The sequence below is a fragment of the Harpia harpyja genome, chromosome 4 (genome assembly GCF_026419915.1).
Source record: "Harpia harpyja isolate bHarHar1 chromosome 4, bHarHar1 primary haplotype, whole genome shotgun sequence".
Lineage (NCBI taxonomy): Eukaryota > Metazoa > Chordata > Aves > Accipitriformes > Accipitridae > Harpia > Harpia harpyja.
In genome coordinates this window covers 79182082-79196879 of record NC_068943.1, presented here as the reverse complement: position 1 = coordinate 79196879, position 14798 = coordinate 79182082, and the positions used below count along the sequence as shown (strand labels likewise).

The window sequence follows — 14798 nt, the reverse complement described above, 5'->3', positions numbered from 1 at the left end:
TCATTACATTCTCCCATTTGGGAGGTGTAGACAGCAATGACATCTCCCCTTAGATTTCTGTTCCTAACATACCCACCTTTCTCAGTTTCTCCTCCAATGTCTTGTGTTCCAGCTATGTTTTTGTAATAAGAAAAGACAGTGATGGCCCTTCACTGTCTTAACGGTAGTTTGTATGTCACTATCTTTCTTGTCCTGAGCAATCCCAGACTGGACAGGGTACTGCAAACAGGGATCTTACAAGTGCCAACTAGAGGGTAAAAATGGCTTCCATCACCCTGCTAGCTACAGTCTTACTAAGTGAGGTGAGAATGTGTTTGGCTGCCTTTGCTGCAAGGATGTGCTGCCTACTGTTCAGCTTGCACCCCCAGATGCTTTTCTACAAGGCCCCAACCTGTCCTGCTGCATAGAGCTACTCTTATCTGGGTGCCAGACTTTGCATTTGTCCTTGATGAAATCCATGAAGTTCCTGGCAGCCCATTTCTCCAGCCTGTTGAGTTGCTCACAAATAGCAGCTCTGCTCTCCAGCAGATCAACACTCTCCTCAGTTTGATATAATTCACAGTACTATACTCTGACCTGATATCCAGGTTCTTTAGTTAAGACATTGTAAAATGTATGAGTTTTCATAAGCAGCTATGAAGGGATCCAAAATACACAGGTCTCCATGATTTAAGAAGTACAGTTTAGAAGGGCTACTGAAAGTGACTACAGTGTTATTCTGAATCTTTCCACCTTTCACGTCCCATTCTGTTCCTGAAATATCTAAGCTGCACACAGTCTATGTAAGTCCTGGGATTCTTCTGAAGTGGAACAACAAATATTTTTCCCAGTGAAAACCTCAGAACATGTAAGTTTTTAGATTAGTAAAGGCAGGATTCCACTAGTCTATATTAGAAACACCACTGAAGGACTCGTTCTTTTCACCTAGGCAAGTCTGCCAACAATATTCATGGCACTGAGCTCCTTCACTTTCTTATGACATGTCTTTCTATGTGCCTATCTGCATGTGGAGAACTGTGAGCAAGCATCTCATTATTTTCAATATCTTATGAGCTTTTGAATACTAAAACTCTTGAATAATGTTTAAGTTACTTTATGGTAGTGTGTTTCATGTCATGACAGATCCAGTAAGAGGCAATGGGGGCCTGGAACATCAAAGATCTCTGTTATGTGCAGTGACATTACAAACTATTGTAGTAGCTTTACCAGCTAAAGATTGCTCCCAAAATAATGCTTATGAATTGATTCTCAGTTAAACCAAGTTTTAGTTTGTATTATTGGCTGGTTTATTTTGGTTTGAATGGAACCCTTTTTCTTCTGTCCAATACATACATTTGTAGGAAGATTCATATTTGAGAATTTCTTTTGATTAATCCAAAGCTGCATTATTACATAAATGTATATGGTGGTGGAACTTGTCTGCAATCAGAAAGAAAATACACCTTGGGCACTAATCACAAGGTAAGAAACTTCCCTCTGATGACTTTGGCAGTGTGCTTTCATTTTGGTGTTAACTTAGCAGACATTGGACTGTCTTGTGGAGTCATACCCACATGGTGAGCATGTATAGCAAGAAAGGAAGTCAATCAGCTATCTCTGTCTCTGCTGGGATTCCTCTGGGATAAGTATTAACCAGTACAGAATTCAGAAGGTATGAATGAACAGATTAGAGAAAAAGTGACCATCTCTAGCAACATCTGAACCAACTGTCCTTGACTCATCAGAGGCCTTTACCCAGACAGAATTCCTGAGGGAGAAGCATCCAGGCCTCTGGCTATAAGGAGTGCCTGGTGTCTATCCCTGAGGCTGGGAATGATGATAGCTTCACATGGAGGATGTGTGTTTCAGCTGATGTCTTGAGTAACCAGACGAAGGAGCTGTGGAAAGAGGTGAACAGACTGCACTGTCAGGCAGGAGGAATAGAAGAGCAACAAGGACTTTCTCAGACTCTGAAGAACCAAGAACCTGAGCCCTATCATATAGTGAAGGAGGGACAGCTAGAGACAAGTTTGAGCGGTAATGGAGACTCCCACAGTGGAACAGGCCAGAAACTTGTGACTTTTGGCAATAGAATCAATGTTCCTTTGCCTGCAGAGCCACAGTTACAAAACAGGTGGAATGTGCTACACTTATATGGTAAAAGGCTACTCACCATAAACACAAAGGCCAGTTAAAGATCAGGGAAACAATGATAGACAGAGGAACCCTAGCAACTTAATCAATTAACACAGAGCACATTGAATTGACTACTCCTAGAGACTTCCAAGGGATATGATTAGCCTGTTGCCCCCTGATGTGAAATCCATCAAGCTGAGTCAACCGCAGAAACTTTCCCCAAACTCCATGCAGACTAAAGGAGCTATAGGGATCAGGAAGAAGAGACTATGGGATCAGGGGGAAGAGCACTTTGTGATTGTGGAAAACTTATTATGGGATGTTTTAAAGGGATTTTGTGATGTTTAAGGGAAGGACCAAAGCCAAGGAAAGAGAGATACCAAGGTGAATTGGGGAGGAGCATGCAAAAAGAGAAGGAATAGGGGATAAAGGGGCCACTGGAGTGTAAACAGATTGCTGGTTAGTATGCTTGTCTGGCCAAGTCCTGAGTCTCATCAGTAGTCTGTCCTATCTTCTTGTTTAAATTTATTACTGATTATTTTCTTGAATGAGAGTGGTTTCTATTTTGAGGTGTTTGACATTAGTGAAGTTCAAGCTGAAGTAGCCAGGAAATAGGAGAACATGTTTGGGAACCAGCTACCAGATATACCATAGGCCTTGAGGCTAAATATTGGAGAGACATAGTCTGAGAACCTGTTACTAGGGAAACCGCAGTCCTGGACCAGCTGTCCGTTTGTCTGTGTGTGTGCGTGCATGTGTGTTGGCATGAGAAGAGGTCTGAGTACAGCAACTAAGTACAGTACACACTGAGGGCTGACCAACTGGAAAGCAGCTCTGCAGGGAAGGACCTGGGGGTCCTGGATAACAATAAGCTGACCATGAGCCAGCAATGCACCCTTGCAGCAAAAAAGGCCAACGTACAATATATACTATAATATTAGATTAGACTAGACTAGACTAGAATATTTCAGTTGGAAGGGACCTACAATGATCAGCTATTCCAACTGTCTGACCAATTCAGGGTTGACCAAAAGTTAAAGCATAATATTAAGGGCATTGTCTAAATGCCTATTAAACACTGACAGGCTTGGGGCATTGACCACCTCTCTAGAAAGCCTGTTCCAGTGTTTGACTACTCTCTCTGTAAAGAAATATTTCCTAATGTGCAGTCTGAACCTCCCCTGACACAGCTTTGAACCATTCCCACACTGGATACCAGGGAGAAGAGAACATTCCTATGAAGTGATTATCCTGCTGTATTTGGTGTTGGTGTGGCCTCAGCTTGAGTGCTGTGTGCAGTTCTGGTCCCCACAATTTAAGAAGGATGTGAAGGTACTTGAATGCATCCAGAGGAGGGCAACAAAGTAGGTGAAAGGGCTGGAAGGAATGTCCTACGAGGAATGGCTGAGGACTCTGGGTTTGTCTAAATTAGAGAAAAGCAGGCTGAGCGGTGACCTCATTGCTCTCTACAGCTTCCTGAGGAGGGGACATGAAGAGGGAGGTGCTGATCTCTTCTCCCTGGGATCCAGTGACAGGACATGTGTTTTTTCTTATCTCCATTTGGCATGGCTGAACAACCCATTGTCCTGGTCTTGGCTGGGACAGAGTTATTTTTCTTTCTAGTAGCTGGTATAGTGTTATGTTTTGGATTTAGTATGAGAAGAATGTTGATAACACACTGATGTTTTCAGTTGTTGCTAAGTAGTGTTTAGACTAAGTCAAGGATTTTTCAGCTTCTCATGCCTAGCCAGCAAGAAGGCTGGAGGGGCACAAGAAGTTGGGAGGGGACACAGCCAGGGCAGCTGACCCAAAGTGGCCAAAGGGGTATTCCATACCATGTGATGTCATGCCTCGTATATAAACTGGGGGGGAGTTGGCCTGGGGGGGGATTGTTGCTCAGGAACTAACTGGGCATCAGTCTGCGAGTGGTGAGCAATTGCATTGCACATCACTTGTTTTGTATATTCCAATTCTTTCATTATTATTATTGTCATTTTAGTATTGTTATTATTATCATTATTATTTTCTTCCTTTCCTTCCGTTTTATTAAACTGTTCTTATCTCAACCCACAAGTTTTAACTTTTTTCCCCTGTTCTCTCCCCCGTCCCACTGGGCGGGGGGGAAGTGAGTGAGCAGCTGCATGGTGCTTAGTTGCTGGCTGGGGTTAAACCACAACACCCATGCAATTGCCACTGATGCCAGGATCTAACTTGTAGTCCTGTGCAAATGAGAGAGATTTTAAACCTCTCTGCAGAATCTCTTCTGGTCCCACAATATGCTCACAATTTTCACTGCCTAACTTGAATCTTCTGGAATAGAATTCAAGCCTGGGACTTCCTGTCTCACTGTGATTTCTTTTCTGTTTGCAAGAATCTTTTTCACATCTGAGGGGTTTTGATCATGACCAAATATAGGAGGAGAGAATAATTTGATATATTCAGCAACAACATTGTTTATTTTTAGGAGCAGATAAAAAAATCCTACAATGTTCGCTTAGGCACCCAACATGCACACTAACATAGTATCTATATTTTATTGGATTTGAAGAGTGAATGAAACTCCTTAAGCACTGGGGAAGAAAAGTATATTATAATTTCACTCAGCATCCTAGACAAGAAAATCAAGATTACCCGAAACCTCAGATTTAAACTAAACTTTTATTTAAGTATTTAGACTAAAAGACAAGTTTTTGAAAATAAAATAGAAAAATCTAATCAGACTAGCTGCTTTTTTTTATAATTTATTAAAAGCCAGTAATAGAATTTGCCTCCAATTCCACTGGACATCTGCCGTGGGTTGACACCGGCCAGCAGCTAAGCACCACATCGCCGCCTGCTTGCTCCCCACACCCTGCAGCAGGATGGGGGAGAGAATAGGAAGAGCAAGAGTAAGAAAATTTGTGGGTCAAAATAAAGATAGTTTAATAAGGGAAGGCAAGAGAAAGGATAAAGAAAAAAGTACAACAACAATAAAAACACAAAATGTGATGCAAAGGCAATGACTCACAATCTCCCACAAGTATACCAATGCCCAGCCAGTCTCTGAACAATGGGTTCCTTCCCTTAAAAAACCCTTCCCTCCATTTTTATTGCAGAGCATGCTATTATATGGCATGGAATATCCTTTTGGTCAGTTCAGATCAGATGTGCAGTTTGCGTACCCTCCCAACTTCTCCAGCATCCCCCCAACCTATGAAGAAAATTAACTCCATCCTTGCCAAACCGAGTACAACATCTAAACTAGCTATTGCATTTTGAGCTACATAGCCTAATCTTATTGCCTAGCCAATGAATGCCTACATTTAATGCCTAGACAATGAAGAAAGACAGCTACTTTTAAATTGTGATTCATCTTAGCTCACTGAATACCTATCTAAGAATGAAAAGAATCATTCTTTGGAGGTTTCTGTGCCTCCATATATTCTCACTGCAAAGGAAAACTGCAGCAACTTCCTCCAACTTACATTAACTCTTTTAAGAAGCTAAAGCAACGTGAGGCGATTCCCCTCCTTATGTGCCTGTTGCACTCCTTTTGTTGTCAAATGAAAGCAACTGGCACTTTGAGAGAGCAGCCTTTGCTGTGGTTTAGATGCTTATATTATAACAAGCTTAATCATTGCTTGGGGAAAGGAAACAAGTACTGTTGACTGAAGGAATGAAGTTGGAAGCATGCTTCAGCTGATCAGCCTGCTTGGAGTTCAGCTGAAATCCTCTCCAAGCTTCAATGACTATATTGGCAGAATGCTCTTGATAATGTTAGCAGTTTAAATGTCTTGCCTACATGCAGATTTTATATTTATACCTATACCTATTATTTATAACTATATTTAGATATCAAAATTAAGGTATTTTTAACCATAGTCTCTCTACAGAGCAGGACTCACTTGCTTCAATATAGGCATTTATTGTCATGTTGTTACCAAAAAAGCCGGTCAAAGAAACTCTCTAAGACGTGATTTTGGAGTTTTAGAAAGCAGGCATTCTTTATTGCAGTGCTGGTGCATGGGGGATCGCTCCACCTATCATGCACACCGTTACCTACAGCAAGCAAAATTTATATTATTCCAGTTATACATATTCATACTATCATTTACATAGTGTCCACCATTTGGTCACGTGCAGTGTGGGTCATCTCTTTCTCCTAGTTAGCAGGAGGCTGCAGAGACCTGCCAGGAGGTGGTAGCTTTCACAAGGGAGAGCGGCTGATGAGGCATGGGCAGGGACAGAAGTAACGGCGGCCACCCCCCACTCCCACAAAAGGCAGCCCTAGGGAACGCTGGCGAGTGCTGTGAACAGAACAGGCAAACAGGGTGTGGTGCGCCAGCTAGGGTGTGGCGCGGCAGTTTGCATGCCAGTTAGTGTGGGAGGGCACTCAGGGAGGGCACCTCTTCGAAGGATGGGCATTCCACTGGGGGAGTGGAGAGGCTCAGAGTCCACATAACTAAGCAACCGGGCACCGTTCTGTGACCATCTGCACAGGCCAAGGGCACTCATCCTACCTGACCCTCAAGGCAGAATGGTGGTGTGATGGGTTAACCCTGGCTGGACGCCAGGTGCCCACCAAAGCCGTTCTATCACTCCCCCTCCTTCTCAGCTGGACAGGGGAGAGAAAATATAGCAAAGGGCTTGTGGGTCGAGATAAGGACAGGAGAGATCACTCACCAATTACCGTCACGGGCAAAACAGACTCAGCTTGGGGAAAATTAAGTCAATTTATTACCAATCAACCAGAGTAGGATAATGAGAAATAAAACCAAATCTCAGAACACCTTCCCTCCACCCCTCCCTTCTTCCCGGGCACAACTTCACTCCCAGATTCTCTACCAACCCCCCAGCAGCACAGGGGGATGGGGATGGGGTTTACGGTCAGTTCATCATGTGTTATTTTCTGCGGCTTCATCCTCCTCAGGGGCAGGACTCGTCACACTCTTCCCCTGCTCCAGCGTGGGGTCCCACCCACGGGAGACAGTCCTCCACGAATTTCTCCAACGTGGGTCCTTCCCACGGGCTGCAGTTCTTCACGAACTGCTCCAGCATGGGTCCTTTCCACAGTGTGCAGTCCTTCAGGCACAGACTGCTCCAGCGTGGATCCCCCACGGGGTCACAAGTCCTGCCAGAAAACCTGCTCCATGGGCTCCTCTCTCCACAGATCCGCAGGTCCTGCCAGGAGCCTGCTCCAGCGCGGGGTTCCCACAGGGTCACAGCCTCCTTCGGGAACCCACCTGCTCTGGCGTGGGGTCCTCCACGGGCTGCAGGTGGATATCTGCTCCACCATGGACCTCCCTGGGCTGCAGGGGGACAGCCTGCCTCACCATGGTCTTCACCACGGGCTGCAGGGGAACCTCTGCTCCGGCGCCTGGAGCATCTCCTCCCCCTCCTTCTTCACTGACCTTGGTGTCCGCAGGGTTGTTTCTCTTACATGTTCTCACTCCTCTCTCCGGCTGCCGAAATGCCTCTGTCCCAACTTTTTTTTCCTTCTTAAAAATGTTATCACAGAGGCGTTACCACTATCGCTGATTGGCTCGGCCTTGGCCGGCAGCAGGTCCGTCTTAGAGCCGGCTGGTATGGGCTCTGTCGAACACAGGGGAAGCTTCCAGCAGCTTCTTACAGAAGCCACCCCTGTAACCCCCCCCGCTACAAAAACCTTGCCACACAAAGCCAATACACCTTGTGCTCACCTGAAAGCAAAGGCTGCAGCTCCACCTGGGGGGTCTGTACCATCTACCCCAGTGGTGGCCGATGCCTTCACCCAGGTGGAGCTACTGAAGGGAGAAGCTGCAGCACAGACCTCAGACTGCAGGAAGTGCCTAGACCTTTCTCCTGGGGTTGGAATGGGCAGCAGACCTGCCTACAAAAATTGTGCCCAGGTGGATGACCTCCTGCAGCAGGTGGCTGAGCTGCAGGAGGCAGTGAGAAGGCTGCATAATATCAGGGAGGCTAAGAAGGAGTTAGAAAGCTGGTTCCAAGCACAGCCTGCAGTAGACCAGCAGCCAAACAACCAAAAACTCCCCCACCAGTACACACAGAAGGCAGGGGGGCCAAGAATGCAGAAGAAAGGAAGCTTACAATGGCAAGGACCTGCAGGAGGAAGACACTTCCCCCAAAGCCTGAGGTGCCCTTGCAGAACCGCCTCACTGCTCTGCTGACTGAAGAGGAAAGACCCGTCACATCAGGAGAGGCGCTGGAGCTGAGTAAGGCCAGCCGATCCGCTCCCCGTATAACAACCAGCACAACTAAGAAAAGGCAATGGGTGATAGTAGTAAGCAACTCTCTTCTGAGAAGCACGGAGGCACCCATTTGCTGACCTGACGCACTCTCTAGAGAGGTGTGCTGCTTGCCCTGGGCTAGTATCAGGGATGTCACTGGTTACTCTTGGTAACTTCTCCTATTGTATGGCTTTCCATACAATATTTTGCCTGGTTACTCTTGGTAACTTCTCCTATTGTATGGCTTTCCAGCCATACAATATATACTGTATGTATAGTTTCAACCTTTACTAGTAGGTTCATCTACACAATCTTTCCATACTTTCTTGTGAGAAAAGTGTTATAAACAAGCTAAGGGTAAAATAAGTACGATTTCTACCACTTCTCCAATACACCTGAGTAGTTACAATATGACAAATATTCATAATGGTGTTATGATCTGCAAGAGTAACAGCTCATCACATGAATAAAATCTGATGGACTTGAACCTAACTCTTTGAGGAATTAAAGGCATTACATGGCAATTCATTTCCTGATGTACCATAAGACTGTAAGCTATAATATCTACTCAGGGCAAAGGACTAACACAGTTCCCTGTCTCTGAAAGTGGTCAAAATTATTTCCTAGGGAAAGGCATGGTATGGGACAAACCTGTAGTGATACAAATATATTAATACACTGTATTTAACCTTTTTAGGTGCTTAATTCTCTCTTCTGATTAACAAGAGAGAACAGATAACAAATCTACTCTTATTCAGCTCATTGTTAGATGCCTAAAATAATGAGATGAATTCTTGTGGAATGGTTGCTGAACCTGCAGATAAAAGGTGCTCAACAATTAATACTATTTCTCCTGAAAGTAAGTCCACCTAAGTAACCAATTTGCTCACCCAGTTAAACTTTCCTCAACCCATAGTCATCTGTCAGACTATAGTTACAAAGCCTCTGCAACAGGATGAATGATTAGTAGTCACTTCCTTGGTCTCACAAGGCAGAAAACACAACACTCCAGAGGGTTCAATGGAATAGTCTTCTAATAAAAGACGAGAGGATGAACAGAAACTGAGAAAGCTATGTCACCTCATTTCACAGCAATTCTTTCTCGCAGGATTTGCTTGTTCCTATTTGGATAGCTGGGCTTTGGATAACAACAGTTCAGGTAGTTATTCCAATTGGTTTTATACTCAGTATGAAGAAAAAAAAATGTACAAATATATGGTTCCCTGACAGGGCAGAAAATCACTCTCTACACATGCCTTTTTTCTATTCTTCTACTATTCTTCTTCTATGCTATTCTTAATGTAAGGACATTAGCCATCTAGCTCAGCTGCTGTTATTGACATGGTAGCTACTTAACATTAGGAGAACAAAAACCATCTCGTAATTCAGAGACCAGTCATAAACAGTCATAAATGAATTCTCAATTTTGTTTTAATCTCAAAAGTTTTAGCAAATAAAATAATTTAGTTTCAATTTTAGTGACTTTAAATCAACGTCTTTCTTTAATTTCAGCTGAAGCATCGGTGGATACTTTCAGCATGAGTTAATAAAAATATCCTTTTTTCAGCATCCCTGAAGTTATTCCTTGGGCACACATGAAAGTTCGGGGGATGCAGCATTCTTCAAGGTCAGAGTGTGTGAAAGGCACCCTCAGTTAAGGCACAATTCTCTGGGGACAGAAGAAACAACATAGCAACCTGTTATCCTATCTTTTGCAAAATGCTCATTATTTCCTGTTCCATAATATTCTTAGTTTCTTTCACATTCTACAGAGATAGTAATATATTTAGGTTCTAGAATTAAGTCCGAGTTAGGAATATAAAAGGAGATGAGCAATAAGGAGATAGGTGTGTGTTGACCTCCTCCCCAGAAAACCACCAGCAACATGGAGAAGCTTTTTTTCCTGGTGGTAAACTGCACATTTTTGTGTACAATTCTTAGCTAAAAGATGAACTGAGAGGAAGGATAGAAAAGAATAGTGACATAGCTTGGAGAAGGAGAAAGCTGGAGAGAGCTTTAAATATTATAGTGTTATAACTTTGGAAACGTTTACTAATTTTTTTGTCTAAACAAAATAATTAAGACAAGAAGACAGGAGGTATTGCAGGGTTCAAACTTGGATATCTATCATGAATTAATTTCCTTATTTATCTATCAATATATCTGTTGCTATATTTAATCAGCCTATCTGCAATTCAATTATAACCTGTTCTAGATATGCATGTTGGAGGTAGATGAATTCAACTGTTATTTTATTCTTATTTATAGGTAATTTTGGAGTATATATATATGCATTCACATTTGTTATCTCATTATGCTATGTTTTCTACTAATAAACTCACTTAACACTTTCCAATATGCATTTGTAGAGAAAAGGATGAATAGCAAATACTTAATGACAACTTAAGAAAAAGAAGAAACTATTCTTTCCTTGGTGAGTATACAACTTCTAAACAAAATAACTAACTCAGTGAATGTACATTTTGCAAGAACTCTAAGTTAGTGTGGATTTCTGGGGGGCAGGACAAGACAGTGCAGAATCATGCTTGTACATAAATAGAAAAAAGCAAATGAGCAGGCTCTGGCATTGTATATGTAGCCAAATCCCTTTCCATTTAACTCTGCAGTACTTTCAAATTACATGCCAGCATATTTCCATAGCTAAGACTAGGGTATCTCCATAGCTCTTTTTTGGTTTAAAAGAGTTAAACCAAATATATTATCTTTTTGCCAGACTACTTTTCTTTGTGGATGGCATCCTTCCTATTTTCTTTAAATTTAATGGAATAACTTCATCTAGTTTAAAAAAAAATAACAGAAAAAAGCCCTTAAAAACACAATTTAATGGGAAAAAAAAACCAAAACAACTTTACCCAGAAATTAAAAGATGGATGGATTCAACTCCAGCTAAGTTTAAATGTAACTATATTGTAAATTGAGACAGAAAAACACTTCCAGAAGCTTATTCCTTTCCAGTATCTTAAATGGTAACTGACATGAATCATCTTCTGGAGGTGACCATTTTTCCTTAAATCTAGATTTCTATGACTAACTTTTTAAAAAGTAAAAGTCAAAATAGGAAAAACTGCTTATAACTAAGAACATGTAGGTAACAAGACTTCCTGAAAACCAATGATTTTCCCATTTGCAGACTACTGTGCTGGAAGCAGAAGAACCCAATAACTAGATACTGAATAAAATTTTTAAAAATCTGTGCTCTGTTGTAGGATATCATATCTCAGCCTGTGGTAGCCTTCACTTTTTGTAGTCCCCTGATTCCTTCCAGATCAAGTCCACACTTACTCCTACTTGCCTTGCATGCCCATACATGTGACATGCTGGATCTGATTCTGCCTGAACTATGGAGTTAGTTAGCTAGCTTTTCAGAGTGGGAAACTCATGCCAAATGTGGAAGTGGTAAAAATGGGGAACTGACTCAAACTGCAGTTCTGCATCCTGAGACACTATACTTTATAAGTGCATGGAGACACATTGCGATGATACTCTATGTCATTTCATAACTGAGATAACTTAGTTCTGCATTCAGAACTATGAACACCTATGTTTTTAAGATGCATCTCATCTGTGTTAGACACCACCCAGGTTAAGTGACAATAAGCACGCAGGCTGGGAGAATATTACGCCTGGGATTCTTACTGCTTTTTCCCTACATAAGTTTCTTCATTTTACTGAAAAATTTAATAAGGGACCTAGTTCAGAAGAGCACGTTTGTACAGAAAACATCCCATGAGTGTTCTCTGCTTTAAAATATAACTATCTGATATTTGAGCAGAATCATCACAAAAAGAACACAAAGTAAAAAAAAAAACCCTAACATCCCCACCCCAACCCCAAACATTTCAGCCCCAAACTTCCACTTGCTATAGTTCAACATGCAGGATCCGAACACTTTAATATAGATCTCACAGACCTCTGTGTCCACAGGGGTTATACTGAAGCCATATGCTGTGGGAATTTGGGGCCTTCAGCAGAATAAGAAAAATGTTAAATAGTAGAATTCCTGAGAACTGGAGCAACCTTTAACTCATAGGTTGTTCAGGGCTGAGGTTATAAGTGAGGAAGCAAAGTCTAGGACCAGGTGCACAGACTTACTGGAATTCCTAGGGTCTCATCACAATTAGTGAGAGGTAGCCTAATTTGTAATTCTGCATTGTCAGGAGGAAGACAAACCACAAATCAGAGAAGGACACCGTCAGTCTCAGGCTCAGCTTTCAAGACTTCACTCCCGTGTGGAATCTGAAAGGTCCTAGTAAGAGGATAAAATTAATAGGAACAGGAAGTGCCAGTTGGGCTCAGTGGGGAAAAGGCCTATTTCAAACACTTTCTGCATACCTCTTCCAAAACCCCTGCTTCCTAACATGCACTGAAATCTCCTTTCTTAACCCCACATTGACCTGCTACCTGGGAGTCAATTCATGGGATTTTGTGTGTTCTGATTCCAGTGCTAGCATTTCTCTCCCCTTTAGGTCACGTAGAGTAAATGGAAAACCAAACAAGTGGAACTGAGTTTGTTCTCTTGGGACTTACAAGAGATCCGTTCCTTCAAAGCCTCCTATTCACTGTGGTTTTAATTATTTACCTAATTATTTTATTAGGAAATATGGTAATCATGTTGGTCATAAGGATTGATTGCCACCTTCACTCTCCTATGTACTTCTTCCTCTTTCATTTAGCCCTTGTTGACATCTGTTATGCCACCACTGTTGTTCCAAAGATACTGATGAATTTCCTTGTGAAAGGAAGCATAACCATTGCTGTCAATGCTTGTATGACTCAAATGTTCTTCATCTTCCTCTCAGCGGGGTGTGAAGTTTTTATGCTTTCAGTAATGGCATATGACCGATATGTGGCCATCTGTAATCCACTGAAGTATCAAGAGGCTATGAGCAAACATTTCTGTTATCAGCTGGTAGGAAGTTCATGGGCAATGGGTCTCTTATATTCAGCTCTAAACATAATTCCTGTGTTAAATATTCAATTCTGCGGGCATGCAGAAATCAAACATTTCAGCTGTGAGCTGCCCCCTCTCCTGTCTGCTGCTTGCAGTGGGACCTATCTCAGTAAACTCATTCTTCTTTTTTCTGCTGTGATCTTTGGGTCCAGCTCCTTTTTGCTCACACTCATCTCCTACATCTATATCATCACCACTGTCTTGAAGATACGGTCTGCAGAAGGGAGGCACAAAGCTTTCTCCACTTGCAGCTCCCACTTCATTGTAGTGGGGTTACTCTACATAACTGCTCTGTTCCAGTACACAAAACCCAAATCAGTCTCATCAATCATTCTAGACCAAGTGCTGTCCACCCAATACAGCATCTTAACCCCCATGCTGAATCCCATCATCTATAGCCTGAAAAATAAAGATGTGAAAGCAGCCTTAGGCAGAATTCTAAAGAAACTGCAATTTGTGTAACCTCTGAGCTGTATATTTCAAATACATGTTCTTTACAACACGGACTTATGAGCAAATGGGATTTGCTGGTTGTGTTTTCTAGGTTACGTGATAAAAACCACATCCACATATCCACAAAGGAGCACAATGGCAGGAGGGGGATGCCAAATAATACTCTGCCCCAGCAGCTCCCAGGGCTATCAGATGGAGAGCTATCAGCCCATCACTGGTGCATCTCTACAAGGATAGAGGAGCACAGAGGTGAAGTGGAAGGCAGGGGAACCCAAATTACAGGCTCAGAAGAGGGAACACCCTATCCAGGCTCCTTCTAGGGCTGTCACAGGAGACTTAACAGACCCCTTCCAGGTGTGAAACCCATCAAAATGAGTGAAGGGGAGTCAAGGCTGTAGCACCTTTTGGACCAATGGGAGTTACTGCCTAAGGGTATGGGATGCATTATGGGATGCAGGGGACCAGCATTTTGGGAACGCACAGGACTTATTCTGGGTTCTGTAGGGGAGGAACCAAAGACAGAGAAAATGGTGGACGTAGGTGATTTGGGGAGGAACATATATGTGAAAATAGAGTCATAAGGGGATAAAAAGGGACAGTTGCATGTAAACAAGGACTGGTCAGCATGCTGATGTGGTCATGCCCTGCAGCTGATCAGTGCAGTCTGTTCTATCTTCTTACTAAATTCCATTTCTAACTCTTTTCCTGGTTGGGGGAGTCTATTCTCTGTGTAAGTGTGTGTATTTTGGTCTGAGTGCCAGCAAATGGAGTTAGACCACAGGTCAGAGGGCCCATATGTCTGGGTGCCAGCAACTGGCCAGACAGAAATTAGTGAAACCAAGTGCCAGCCACTGGAGTGGGACACAGGCCAGAGGCCTTTGTGCCCACGGTGCCAGCAACTGCAGCGAGTGGTGGTCTGGATGCCAGCAACCAGAGTGGGACCAGGGGTCAGACCCATGTGTTTATAGTGCTAGCACCTGGAGTGAATGGGGGTGTGCAAGTGAGCACCACATCTGAGGCCCAATTCTATACAACATGTAGGAAAAGTTAGA

The 14798-nt window shown here is 42.9% G+C and overlaps 1 protein-coding gene across 1 annotated transcript; it reads left to right on the top strand.

Moving 5' to 3' along the window:
* Positions 1 to 12729: 12729 nt before the first annotated feature.
* Positions 12730 to 14006, top strand: LOC128141182 (olfactory receptor 5V1-like). The gene has a single exon (XM_052785792.1). The coding sequence runs from the start codon at positions 12823 to 12825 to the stop codon at positions 13753 to 13755; it is 933 nt and encodes a 310-aa protein (XP_052641752.1). The 5' UTR covers positions 12730 to 12822; the 3' UTR covers positions 13756 to 14006.
* Positions 14007 to 14798: the final 792 nt, after the last annotated feature.

Excerpts from the sequence above, each read along its gene's own strand:
- LOC128141182 (XM_052785792.1), top strand. The coding sequence starts at position 12,823 with ATGGAAAACCAAACAAGTGGAACTGAGTTTGTTCTCTTGGGACTTACA.